We start from the raw sequence: 13,738 nt of genomic DNA, 5'->3' as shown, positions 1-13,738 counted from the left end.
TACACATCCCGTTCAGCTGATGATCTGAATAATCGCAAAACAAAATTATTTAATTAAGTTTCCATTTGTTGTTCTATTTATTTTTTTTAGTTTGGCCAGGCAGTCTAAGGCTGAATGTTTAGCAAACACATTTCCATCTAATATAAATATAAAAGTATATACATTCTCCATTTACTAGACAAGAGTGCACCATACATTTCGTAGAATACGTTTCCAACAACATGATAAATATTGTGTCCTGGAAGAATAAGTAGTGCTTAATGCTTAATGTATGCACCCATAAATAAATAAATAAATAAATAAATAAATAAATGGAAACGGAGGGGGTGTAGGTCATAAATTAGTGCGGACTTTATTTACTTAAGTATTTATGGTCAGAAATGATCCCTGTGACGTTTTCTCCGCCCTGTAGTCCCTAAAAAAATTAAGATAATGAATCCCACATTTTTCACCCGAAGGACGAAAGCTCCATCGAGCCAGTAATCTAATCTCATCTCCAGCCCCGCGGTCCCTCGGCGTCCTGGGGTTTACACTTTCAGGAATCTTCACCTTTTCCCCTTTAAGAAGCGGAGACCAGGGCAATCATACAGATGTAGAAAACACGTGGTTCAGCAGAAAGCCTGCATACTCGGGACTTCCTCTCTAGTTTGACATTTTTGTGGTTTTCTGATTGTAGCCAGCGCACTGGAAGGAGAGCCATCAATAACCGAACACTTTTCAGTGCTGCAACTACTGACTTTCCGAAGAAAAGAAAAAGGGAATTCTGTTTTCCACAGACGCAACAGAATAGAGTCTGCAAGCGCTGTTCTGGCGGAACTATGGGATTTTGAAAGGATGCTGGAGGTGATCTGACAAGTTCTGTTTTCTTCTTTTTTCAAAACTTGGGAAGTCTGCAAGTTTACCTGTGCTCTATTGGAATTTCTGTTTCCGACATTGCAATTCGCTCAACTGAGCCTTTTTGAGCGCATGTTGTAGAAATGCACAAGAAGTAGCCTAACATTCAAGGCTGAAGACTCCCATGTCCTTTAGAAACGATACAGCTCTATACAACACAATGAAAGGTATGTCGAATTCAGTTAAATTAATGTATGTATTCAAATTTAGAGCAATGTCCACACAAGGTAAAGGCGTAATAGGCTACAGGTAAGCGTGCACGTACATTTCACGTCTACTTTCTTCTGAATTACTAGTCTGAGCACGAATGCTACGAAACTGTAGCCTGTGTGACACATCTGGTTGCGATTAACGGTCCGTGGAAGTCAGACTGCGTTGTGAAATGACTTGGCATCTCCTAGTTAAAACATGAATCCGGGATAATTCCCGGCATCGTCGCTCGCACAAAATGTAACTGAAAGTAGTAACTATTGTAGTGAAAGTGAATCATTTTGAATTGCCATTTCAGAGGGCTTTAGGCTGGCAAAGAATCAGATTCACTTACTCAAGATTGGAGCTTTACTTTTTAATTCACTATAAGGAATATTGTAAATTGAAATTAATATTGTGGTTTGCATTGATTAAAGTGTACAATGTGACAGTGTGTAGTTTTGTTTCCCATAGATGTTTCCATCCGAGGCAATGGCCAGATGCGTTTAGGAACACAGGCAGTTTTATTTTATATCTAGCACAAATTTATATCTTCATAATGTTTTAGAAGTTGGGGGAGAACTGTTCTATTGTTAATTTATTAGTATTCACTTCGTCCTTAATTTATTTCGGTTGTGAATTATAAAATGTACCAGAATAAGTGAGAAATATATGGAATGGACCAGCATACTGTACTGGATCCAGCATCTATATCCCTGGTTTAAGCCAGTGAGGAAGTCCATTAGCTACCTGTTAGTTTCCCAATCGTGCCTGGCCCAATTTTCCGTTAGGAGTAATGGGAGACAGTCTCACATTCCTCAAGTGGAATTAGTTATGTGCTATATGGGCAATACCGCTATAGCCTACATTAAATCATAGTAAAATATATGATAATTAAACTCTGTGAAGATAATCTTGCCCAAATAAAGATTCGAGTCCATGTTTTCACTGCTGCCTGAGGATACTAACCTTTTTGACGAATCTGTTGTTCACTCTTTTGTTCTTAACGTGGGTGAAAAATAATAATTTTCGGTTCAGGGACAATTATCACACACATGCTGAATAAATTGCGGTTCTGTACTGTCTTCCATCAGATCAAATAACCGGGAGAGACACATTTTTCCTTGTGCGCCTTTTTTTTTTTTTTTTTGTAGTAGGCAAACGGACTCTCTCGTTTACGTAATTATTTCCATGTGTTAACTCTGAGCGTTGCGCCTTTAAAAACCAACGGCGGATACATAAAGAATGCGACTCTTGTTGTCAAATTCTTTTTAAGATTATTCAAATGCTATGCAACTGTCAACCTGAAAACGATTAAATTAATGTGCTTATGTTAATTGCGACGATTTACACCTGGGCTGGGCGGTTCGGTATCTCATGCAGGCACACCTATGGCTAAATTGCAGTTGGGAGTCATGGTAAGTGTAGGCCTGACTATTAAGAGACTATCATATATATACAATTACTGTCAGATAATATATATGGTTCCTCAGCTATGTGCTGCCTTCAAGTCAACAGTATTTTTTGTTTAAAAAGAAGTCATTTTCAATGGTGTGTCTTAAATCTTCATTCTGCCAGTTTGTTTTAATTTTTTTTACAGGGTGAGTAATTTTTTGTACAGGGGACTTAGTTCAGCACTGTATGCCTACCATGGTTTATACGTTGATTTTCTTTATTTTTTACTGTGTGCTGTAAGCCCTTCAAAACAAAACCAAGATGCACGGAAAGGCAAGCAAATCAAACTTGGAACTGAAGATACCTTAATTTACCCCCACACAAATTGCAGTGATTATTTAGATAGATGGGTGAACAGGCCTAAATTAAAGCAAGTTAATGATGGATCAGGTGACATTTCTGGCTGAGTCACAAGTAACCCCCCCTTCCCAAAGTCAGGTTATTGGTTTTGCCTCTGTTGTCTCACATCTGCAAGTTATTACCATCGTTGGTCTTCTCCATGTCTGCTGTCTCTGAAGCAGCTCTCCAGTGTGGTGTAATTAGAGTTTATAGGTAATCCCTTCAGAGCTTCAGCCCGCAGAGTACACGGGAGATACACCCAATTTCCACCAACGCTGAGGCCTTCACAGGTTAGCAATTAGCCTGCAAGATGAATCCACACTGAGCAGCACTTTCAGGCCCCCCAGCTGGGAGTGGGCTGAGGACAGAGGCATGTGTAATTTACCAAGTCAGAGCGACGGCCTAAGGTGTTTGACCGACATATAAATCACAACAAAATGATACGGAAGTTGTGATGCTGGAAACGCCATCATCATTTTTTTGTCAAATGAGAATGCAGTCAATACAATTTTATTTTTATTGTCAACATTTAGATTGGACAATACATGTTACCTTAATGTGGTGAATTATTGCATGTAGGTGCATCTTCACATTCATCATGAAGTAGACTCGATAATTATCATGTTTCCTTGGTCTTGTTTAATGTTTATAGAGCCTATTAGTGAAGATAACACTAGTACCAGCTCCTGTAGTAATATAAGTTTATGTGTGAAGATACAGGTTCTGTGCCTGCCAGTGTGACTTGGCTGTGTGTAGCCACCATGTTGAACAAGGCTTTGTTTTGTGCAATGCGGAAAGGCAAACTGCATGAAAACACACTTGATGGGGATTGTGTAAACAACAAAAAAACAAATTTCAACACTCAGAACCAGGGTATAAATTTGGAATGCTGCTCAGTGCCAGCTGAGGAAAATCAGGGATATGTCCCAAGAATGGAGCTTCAGTTTGCAAAAATGAGCTCTTCGTTGAAACACGATTCTTGTAAAAATATTGCAATAAGTACAGAAAACAAGTGCAAGTTTCTGTCTTCTCGTCATCATCACTGTAATGATGTAATGACCAATATGTCAGTCAATTACTGCTTATTATGTAGCACATAAATGGGAGTAATGTGGCATCAGAATCCCAAGAATCGGAGCATTGTTCTTAATCATTTAGATTGCTGTGAAAAAAGGAAACTTGGCTCACTGATGAAAATGACTCAAGGCCAACATTAGGCTAACTGGATCAGCTTTTCTGGGTCAGTGTCTCCCAAACCATTTTCATCTGCGGTTTTGTGGGAGAATGGGAATGGCAGTGAAGGATTCAATGCATACACAAACACAGCAAATTCTACACTTTAAACGGTGCCACTCAATGGACTGTGCACACATTAAAGCTCATGGGGTCCTATGTTTAGTGGGGTCTGTCAGTGCTGTCCAGGGAACTAGTATTAGCCTTGACTTTGACCTTATTTAACCATGGTGGATTGGTCATACCCAGTGTATGGATCAATATAGACACCATGAGGGATTTAAATGCAGTTGTATACACAAACTGTCTAACATGAATGAATGAATGAATGAATGAATGAATGAAGATTGGAGTGTCAGCTTATCTCTATAAGGCTACGTTTTCACCGTAGGTCTTGATGCCCAGTTCCAATTTTTTTGCCTACGTCCGATTTTTTTGCATCTGCTTTTAAAAGTGACCCATATCCGATACTTATTCGGTTTACACTTGAAACAACCCGCATGCGCACACAAGGGTTTGGTTTCCAATATGAAGTGTAGTTTTTTGTTTTTTTACTCTGCCATTGACAAGTCTTCAAACATGGAATGCATGAAACAGAAATTAAATTTAAGTCTAAGAGATTAGACATGACAGAAGCTTATTTGTGTTGCAATAAAATAAGTTGTGAAATCAGCATTTTTAACAGTTGCTTAAGTCTTAACTGTGACTTATTGCTTGTCCCAAAGCAATATTTTGTCTCCAATAATGAATTTATTACCGCCACAACTGTAACATCGAGTACCATGGTACCCTCGAGCAGTGATTTTTAAAGTCTAGTCCCAGAGGGCTGCAGTGCCTACAGGTTATTTATGAGTCCCTTTCAGTCTCCAGTCACAGAAATGTAGGCCTTAGAAATCCTTAGTGTGTGGAATCCTTTGTCAATCAGTCACTTCACATGTAGCATTCAAGAGCTGAAACACACCAAAGACCAGCAGACATTGTGGCCTTCCAGGACTTGCATTTAAGAGACCTGACGTGGGATTTTGACATACGTTTGTCTGCAAGGCCCAGCCTTTTCAGAGGATTGAAACAACACAAAAAAATGCTTTTTCGTTCTATAACGGGCAGTGTTGGTTTATACCCTTTTCTGACAGCAGTACATTTCGCTTTGTTCTGTAGCGTATAGGTTTCTGCAAAGCGGCCTGCCAATCTTCATAGACCTGAAATATGGCGGAGAACCCACATAAGGCAGCAGTTCCAGGCATCGGGACATTGTGTCCTCTCTTGCCTTCCTTGCCCCAGGGTGGCTGTTTTCCATGAAGTGAAGCAGGGCCACAATAAACATGCGAGGGAGGCTTGTGTTTCTCGCTTGGTTGGATATATATTTATATCCATCATTTATTTATTTGTTTTTGTTTGAGAAGATGAACCAGCATTCCACACTGCCTGCTCGGCTCAGCTGGTTGGACCTGCTCATTGTGTCCTCGTGCCAGTGGTCTCCCTGACCTCCGAGCGCCCCCCAAGGGCAGACATCCTGGACGGTGTCGTGGGCAGCCCACGGTCCCTATCAGAAACACTTGCGCATTATTTTCACTCACGACGGATGGAGACACGCAAACCGCCTGAACTCACCCCTCATCCTTTCCCATGAGCCCCCCCAGCCACATGAAAGGGGTTTTATTTGGAGCCCTTACAGGGTATGAGAGCAGTCCTAAACCCCTTGAGACCGTTCCAGGAAGGAGATGCACTGAGATAAGTTATTTTGAGGGTGACGCGCAGCACACTTAATTCTTTGTGCACTTCATGTCTGAGGGGCTTCAAGGAGTCGTGTCCAGCTTCTTGTTGAGCCCTTTTTGTTTGTTCCTTTTTTCATTCATACTGGGTCAGCAAAGAGGTATGGGTTTCAATAGGGGTCATGATGAGGCTATGACTAATGATTGCATAGTGACAGCAAAAATCATTTAGGTCATTTTAATGTATTCCTTGGTACAGATGTGCCAGCAGTTGCCTTTCTGTTTTTACAACCATGATTCAAGGAAATGCGGAACTATTTGGAAGCAGTTATAGTTATAGAACTTCTGCCTTTCTCTGTCACTGGTGCTGATGGATGCATTTCTGATCATGTCCACAGACGACTTTGCTGATGAGGAGGAAGTACAGTCCTTTGGATACAAGAGGTTTGGTGAGTAGCACTTCCTGTTAATTTTTGACCACGATATAAAAGGGTGATAAAAGGGAGTGGGTTTCGTCCTCTTCCCAGATGTTCAGAGTGCAGTTTGCTGCAAGCATATGGTGGAGGTGGGGGTGGCAGGAGGATGTACGTCCTGCACCGCATGACTTACGAGCATCGCTTTTGTCACTGACCCTTAGGTGAACCTTGTGAGGGCTGAACTCTTCGTAAACTGGGAGGCAGTTCTGCATGAAGGCTTTGGTTCACCCCCTAACGTCTCAAGGTTCAAATGATTCATAGTTTATACGACATAACAGAATTAAACCACAGCATTAATAAGGATAAGGTATGGAGAAACATCACAAAGGCAGCGCAGAACATAACAAAACAAATTGAAGTGGTAGGGTGCTGTGAACACATGGAATCTTGTGGGCATCTCTAGGCATCCTGGGAATGAAACTCACCAAAATCCAAGTCCGCCACCAGGAATGATCATGAACTCACAAAGTTCATGTGATCTTACAGTGACCTTAAGTCAAAAAAGCAGGTAAGTTTTAACTGTCTGGCCGCAGTCAAGAATGCTCACCCCTTCTCTGAAGCCTGTCTCCCTGGCCCCGCCTCCTCTCAGGAGAATACAGTTTTTTTTTGTTCACCCTATCCCATCCTGTCTTCTCTGGCCTCCGCGCCGGGAGGAATTTGAATAGGAGGACTCGGCAGGGCGCGGGTGCTGGGCGAGAGGAGGCCATTATAGTAAATAAATGAGCCAAGACGCTCCCCGGGCCTGGCAGCGGAAGGGGGTCAGACTGACTCACCCTCTGGCGCAGGGCCGGGGGCGGGGCCAGGAGAACCGAGGGGGGGATCGCCAGCGGAGAGGAGCGGGCCCTGCTGTTTATCCCATTACCCGCGGAGACGGGCAGGGCTTAGCTCAATCTGCGCTAAAACACAAGACAAGTAATTAAAGTGTCACCGGAGGGGAAGTGTCCTGGCTACTCTTTTCCCAGTGCCAGGGATTCATAAAAAGCGAGGGATCTTTGTTAAATTATTTGTTATTTTTTAATCCATTTGAGTGGACTTGAATGGATGAGTGGAATATCACATATGGAAAAAAGAACAATTCCTGAGACAAACCAGTCCAGACTGACTCTCAGCTGTGGTTATGTTCTTGGATAACTACAGGCCACAGATAGATGCAGTGTTTTACTTTATTCTACCACCAACTGATCAAACCAGAGTCAGCTGCTGAGTATAAAAATGGAAAACACATGGTTCTGTTTAAAATTTTAATTCAGCAAAGCAATATGTATTTTTCTAGTTCTTGCCCCTTTGGAGACTACACAAAGGGTCAATGCAGAACTGATTGCTGAGGGCACTGGTGATGAAGTGCAACCTTTATTGAAAGACCATAGGGGGGATTGTATGTAATAACTGTTCTCTACCATTATCCTTCTTCAAAATGGTTTTAGGGGTGAAACTGTATTATTTTCATTTGTAATGTTAAAGTACGTAATTCTACAGGTATTATATTTTGTACTGCTGCAGATATCAGGAAGAAATTGATGTATAAACTGTACTTTAAAAAACAGGCAGAAAGTGATTTAACAGTGTAATAGAATAATGTGATATAAATATTCAGACAAGTGAGCAATAATTACATTTCATAAAGGCATATTTAGTTTTTCTAAACAGTGACTTCAAAATAGCTTAATTGTTTAATTGTGTGTGAGCAGTCTGCTTATTGTTCATAGTCTTTTGAAGACGGCCAGTTGGCTGGGTACACAGTCTAATTAAGCTGCTAATTAAGCTGCTAGCAGCACCGTCTGCAATGCATTTCGTATGTCTATGCAGTTGACGTACTGTATGTCATTACAGTCGGACACAATTCCAACGGTGCATTAACACTAATGTCCTAAACTTGACCAAAGACACTAACCGTAATTCATGAGTTTAACATGTTCCGCAAGGATGCCAACAGAAATAAATATCATGCCTACACTGAGAACAGTAATACTCCCCGTGTATTTGTGCAGGTGCACCGTAACTTCAGCGACTGCTCTTTAAACCGCTGTAATGTAACGTGCACTGCGTCCTGTGAGAACAGTGAAAAGTTGACTTTGCTTGATGGGACCCCGGGCAGGGCCCCCGGTCGCTAGATGACACCAGCCTCCCAGGGCGGGGAGCGTCTAGACGCGGGAACGACGTACGCTCCGAGCGCCGGTGTTTCGGAAGGCTCAGTGCGGCCGGTGGAAGGACCAGCGCGGTGCTGGCCGCTCTCCAGCCGCCCCACGCCCCCCCCCCCCCCAGGTGGGGTCGTAAACGCAGCACGATGTTGTTACTTTCCTGATGGATTACGTCCCGCTCTGGCCGGCCGCAAACAGGAAGAAAAAGTGAATGTGTGGCTCGTGAATGTGAAATATGCGGGAATGGCGTGACTGCAGCTATGATGGCAGGGGGTCTCTCTGGTCTTGGTGAAGTCGAAGTTTTCTAGGTTTTTCTTTATGTTTTGGTACTCAATTTACTCTCATTCAATAGGGAAGAGAAAGGTATGGAAGAAATAATTCTTCATTTGAGACAGGACAACTTGCGTATTTAGTTTGAATGTATTAATGAATGTACAGTTAAAAGTTATTATTTGGGGTTTTGAGCTGAATGGAGTTGAATCTCCTTTAGTTATGTCTGTATGCGCACAAGCGTGCACTAACCTAACAAACAGGGATCATGATACAAATCCCCTACTAAACAGGTGAAATACCAAAACCCCTAGTACCTACAAGCAGATCCAAACAACAGGTCGATGCTTGGGTGGAGGATCAAGAGTGAAATTGTGTGAGCTGCAGCAAACATAGCATGCAAAAAGCAGCATGGGCAATAAGCAGCAACTAAGAGGTCTGATATGTGCATATGATAGATTGAGTATGAGAACGTGTAATGATGTGTGTATGCAATTGGTTGAGTATGAGAACATGTAGTGATGTGTACATGTGATTGGTTGAGTATGAAAACATATAGTGATGCCTGCATGTGATTGGTTGCGTGTGAGAGCATGTGGTTGCTGAGGCTGCAGCAAGTGTTTCCTGACTAAACTTTCTCTGTGTGTTTCATGTGCATCGCTGATTTTGCAGGACAAATAGGGGGGCCCATAAGATCTTATTTGGTATGAAATGCAGTTGGAGCTGGATTGGACTGAAAGCAGGATATTATGATGTTTAGGCCATAACATCAGTCTATTGCCTCTTTAGGATACTTGATTACTTTCACGAATAACATTTTTCAAGCCATCAGGTAGGATTGCTATAGGGTTACCATACACCACAATGTACACTAAAAAAAGTTTCATTGGATGAACCTAAAATTGTTCTCTAAAAAACAACAAATTGTTACAAATTTAAGTAAAAATGTAGTTAATTAAGCATTTTTTGAAGTGTAATTAATTTGATTCACAACCCCAGACCCTCCAACACAACATAGTTGTGTTCTGAAACGATCCCCTGCTCCTGATAGAATCATAATGACATATTCATGTATCTTAAAGGAACACTGAAATAATATACTTCAAGAGCATAGACCATTGGCAAGCTTGTGTCTCTCCTCCTTGTGTTTTAAAGTTTATGTCTGGATTATATTCCTCTGGATGAACCCAACATTACCTCAGGCTTTTCAGGCTGAGCGGAATAAATTCCTTTGGGTCGTATTAAAGCTTTAGGTGCAACAACAAAACAAATGTTCCCGCCAAAACTGACAGCCAAGTGCAGAAATGTGTTAATGGGCATTCCTCCTGCTGAAAAAGTCACTGCCATCATCCGCACATGTGCAGGCACACTTCATTCGCTCAACACTTCTCCAGTGTAAGAGCACCGGGGGGAGGGGCCTCAACTGGGGACCGGGTTTGAGGACACTTGACAGGAGGAGTTTCCACATGGTTTTCACATTATTCTCCCTGCCAGATGGAAACAAGCAAAGCCTTATTCCTGCAGCCCTCCTGTAGACTTCTGCATATTTATTCATTTTTTGAAGTGGAAGTAGAAGTATCCATTTAAAACTGTGTCTTTCTGCCTATGAGCGTAGCGTGTCTATTAAAGTGCGAACTGAGACTGCAGTGAATAAGACTTTTAGAAGAATGGGCACCCTACATTTGCCTACGTGGATGCCGCTCTCTTGCGTCTCTCCTGCCAGTGCCAACCAGTCATGCTGGTGAATACCTCCCTGCATCATGTCTTATGAGAGCAATTATTGGAAAGGGTCTGTTATGACCCCCCCCCAGGCTTATGTCAGGCAGAAAACATAAGGCCAGTGCTAAAAATCTAAAAAAAAAGTGGCTGTCTTGGTTTACCTACTTGAGAGAGCTATATTGAGGTCCAAGTCTCTCCTTCCCCCCAGCCCCCCAAAAACATCTGCGTTTTAAGCAGCCAGGCCTCCCAGGGACGGTGTAAAACCCACAGAGTGCTGATCTGTTTCCTGCACTTGTTTTCATTTTTCTCCGTGCAACCTTATATACCCCTGGAACCCGGGCCCCGGGTTCTGTGCCCGGGCTCCAGCTGTGTCAGCAGAACGAGCGGTTTGGTCCAGTGGTTCTCCCTGGCAGCAAGGGCGCACCTCCTTCAGCCATCCCTGTTTTACACGCCCTCTCCCTGGAAGCGCCTGTCGTGTTCTCATTGAAACCAAATGAGGACTAATAGGTAAACCTGGATCTTGTTAGCCTTGGTGTGTCACCTTCAGCCATTTTATGCTAAGTTGCTTGTACAGGTATTTTTTTCCCTGTGGGGAACAATGCCACTGGAACAGTGTAAATCTTGCCTTCATGCTTATTGAATGAACAAATGAATGAAAAACAGCTAGACTGTGTGTTTCTTTTTATTTTATTGCGAGTGAAGTATAACCGAAAGGGGATCAGTCCTGTTAAAAAACAACTGGTTTTCATTTCACTTTATTATCATCAAAGAATGCAGTATTTGCAGCTTGTGTTTTATTTTGTGAGGAGAGTGTTGGGCCTCCCCCAGCAGGGTTTAGTCTCTCCTGTAGTTTCTGTGTATTTATTTATACAGTTTCTTCAGTTAAATCAGACTCGTTGCTGGCGTGAGACAACAGGACTTAATTCTAGTTTGGGGAAATGCAGCCAATAAGGGTGGAGCCTTTTCTACTGTATACAGTGTACTCCCTCTTTTCCACAGTAGAGCCACAGAACATGGTTGGAGGGAAATGAAGCCAAAGCTGTCTACCCTGGTACAGTGTGATCACTGTCCACTTCATTGCAGCCAACAAGAGCTGCAGCACATGACATCACACTGAAAGCTGCTTCGCCTCATATTGTGGTGGCTGTTTGACTTCATCAGCAGTCCAAGTATTATTTTTTTCCATGGGAAAAAAATGAAACTAGACTACATATCCTCTTTATTATGTGATCAATTATGGCAGCACAATCTCATTTTTAACGAAAGTGAACAAGCATAGTAATTCAGCTCCTTTATTCATTGTATTTTTGCATGCTAACACCGGCCAAACACACCTTAAATAATACTGGAAAACCATGACCAACTTTAATTATGTGAGTGAGACAGTGACTATGCCCATTGTATGAATGCTTCTCTCTTAAATCCATGTGATAGGCTTTATTGTATGGGTCCCGCTTTTATATTAGGGACTAACAAATTCTCATCAACATTAAGATGTATGCACTGGAATCTCACTTTAAAGTTTCACATTGAACTGAAGACAGCAACACGCTCACACTATTTTGATTTAAGTATATTTCACTTCACGCTTATACTGGTGTCTAGAATTACATACAGATTCCTAGTATCAAAACACTTCATGCTGTAAAGTCTTATCAGCTGTGGGAGGCAGGACTGGAATAGGTTCCATCTGATTGAACTGTGTTTACAACGTGTGTGAGAAAGAGTCCACTACTGACAAATTACCCTATGCCAACAGCCTGGTTCTTGACAGAAGTCATTACTCCAGTCTAGTTATCTAAAGGAAAAGCACTTCTATCTTATCTTATAATTAGCAGTTACAACCTAATATGTTATCTTCTATCTAACTGGGTTGATAGACAGAATATGTTTGCCACATGGTGTTCTTTGAAGTGAGGCCAGCTATGTAGCCTTGTTAAGTTTTGAAGTTGGCGCTACAAACCATCACAAAATGTTCAATAGTTTTGTTTTCAAAACAGATGAAAAGACAGGGATTTAGTTAGACCACTGCATGGTTCATATTTTGTGTTTCAGTGTCAAACCAAGTTGTTCAGATTTTTTTAAATCTTAAAAAAAAAAAAATAAATAAAAAAGTCCTCTTCCGAAGTCTCTAAATGCCCTGGGCTGTTTTCATTGTGTCTGATTGTAGTATTCGTCAGACCTTTTCCTAATTGACTGTCAAGAAGGACAGTCGTTATCGTGATTGTGTCACATTGACAACATTGTCACTGAAAACTAAGGTCCGTGAGCTAACAATCTAGCCACTAGTACGTACTGAGGGTTCACACATGCAGGTTTACCAGGAGGACAGCCCCAGCTGTTGAAAGGCTGTTTCAAGGAAAGTAGGCCGCAAAATTTCCAGAGAGGGCATTAGCCATAAATAGCCTGGGCTGACTTGGTGACTGCATGGAGTCGTCCTCCTGTGCTCCTTCTATAAAAGTGCCGGATCTTGAAAAGCAATTATGGAACTCCAGAGGCAGGCCAAGACCTCACTCTTGGCGCATGCTTAACATGATTGAGGAAAAGACAGAGGGAAAGAAACAGGAAGGAAAGAGTAGTTCTGGTTCTATGCAAGACATCAGGGAGTTTGCAGAAACCCTGAACCAAGTGCAATTGTCCACTAATCTGATTATGTTACCTTGCCAAGTTGTTTAAATAATGGAAAAAATGCAGCGTTGCCCTGAATGAGCTGCCAGCCATGTTGCTAATGGTCATTTTGACTGATTTTGGGGAGGGGGGGATAGTGGTGTTACTATGAACGCGTAATGTTTGTTTTGGGGTCTCTTGGAATCATAGAGATAATTATGGCCTTTCTGGTCATGTCAGTAATCAGTCAGATCTTCTGAATGTGTACATAGGCATTGCAAGGTGCACAATAGATATCACTATAAAGAAATCAGATTTGAAGAAGCTGTTCGATGCCTATCATCTTGGTCTGCAATGTTTAATTAGGTAGTGCCCATTTTGGAGTAGAAGCAATTGATTCAATTTATAGCATTATTGTGATTGTGATTTACCCCAAAATTCTTAATGTTCAGAAGGATATCCAGTGGTACCCTTTTTAAAAATTATTTTCCAAGAATATTCTATTGAAATGGATCCTGATATCTGTTCAATGATTAAAAAATGGGCTTTATGATTAGCAATGACTGCTATGTTACAAGAGTTTGCTCGTAGCAATACAGCAATACAGCAATATGGCATTATCATTCAGTTTTGTAATTCTGAATAAAGGCCAATAATATGCAGTTGGTGTGTACAAAGGAAGGGAGTGGAATGGGGGGGGGGGGTC

At 41.8% G+C, this 13,738-nt stretch overlaps 1 protein-coding gene across 1 annotated transcript in view; it reads left to right on the top strand.

Moving 5' to 3' along the window:
• The first annotated feature begins 485 nt into the window (after window positions 1-485).
• The window catches only part of colec12 (collectin sub-family member 12), a 51,250-nt gene continuing 37,997 nt past the window's right edge, over window positions 486-13,738 (top strand). Inside the window, exons 1-2 of the mRNA XM_064332861.1 lie at window positions 486-1,061; window positions 6,221-6,271. Of these exons, the coding sequence (XP_064188931.1) occupies window positions 1,019-1,061; window positions 6,221-6,271 (94 nt within the window). The 5' untranslated portion in view covers window positions 486-1,018. The remainder of the gene's footprint in view (window positions 1,062-6,220; window positions 6,272-13,738) is intronic.

This window comes from Anguilla rostrata, chromosome 4 (genome assembly GCF_018555375.3).
Source record: "Anguilla rostrata isolate EN2019 chromosome 4, ASM1855537v3, whole genome shotgun sequence".
NCBI lineage: Eukaryota > Metazoa > Chordata > Actinopteri > Anguilliformes > Anguillidae > Anguilla > Anguilla rostrata.
The sequence above is the reverse complement of the archived record's forward strand: the minus strand, read 5'-3'. Positions and strand labels throughout refer to the sequence as shown.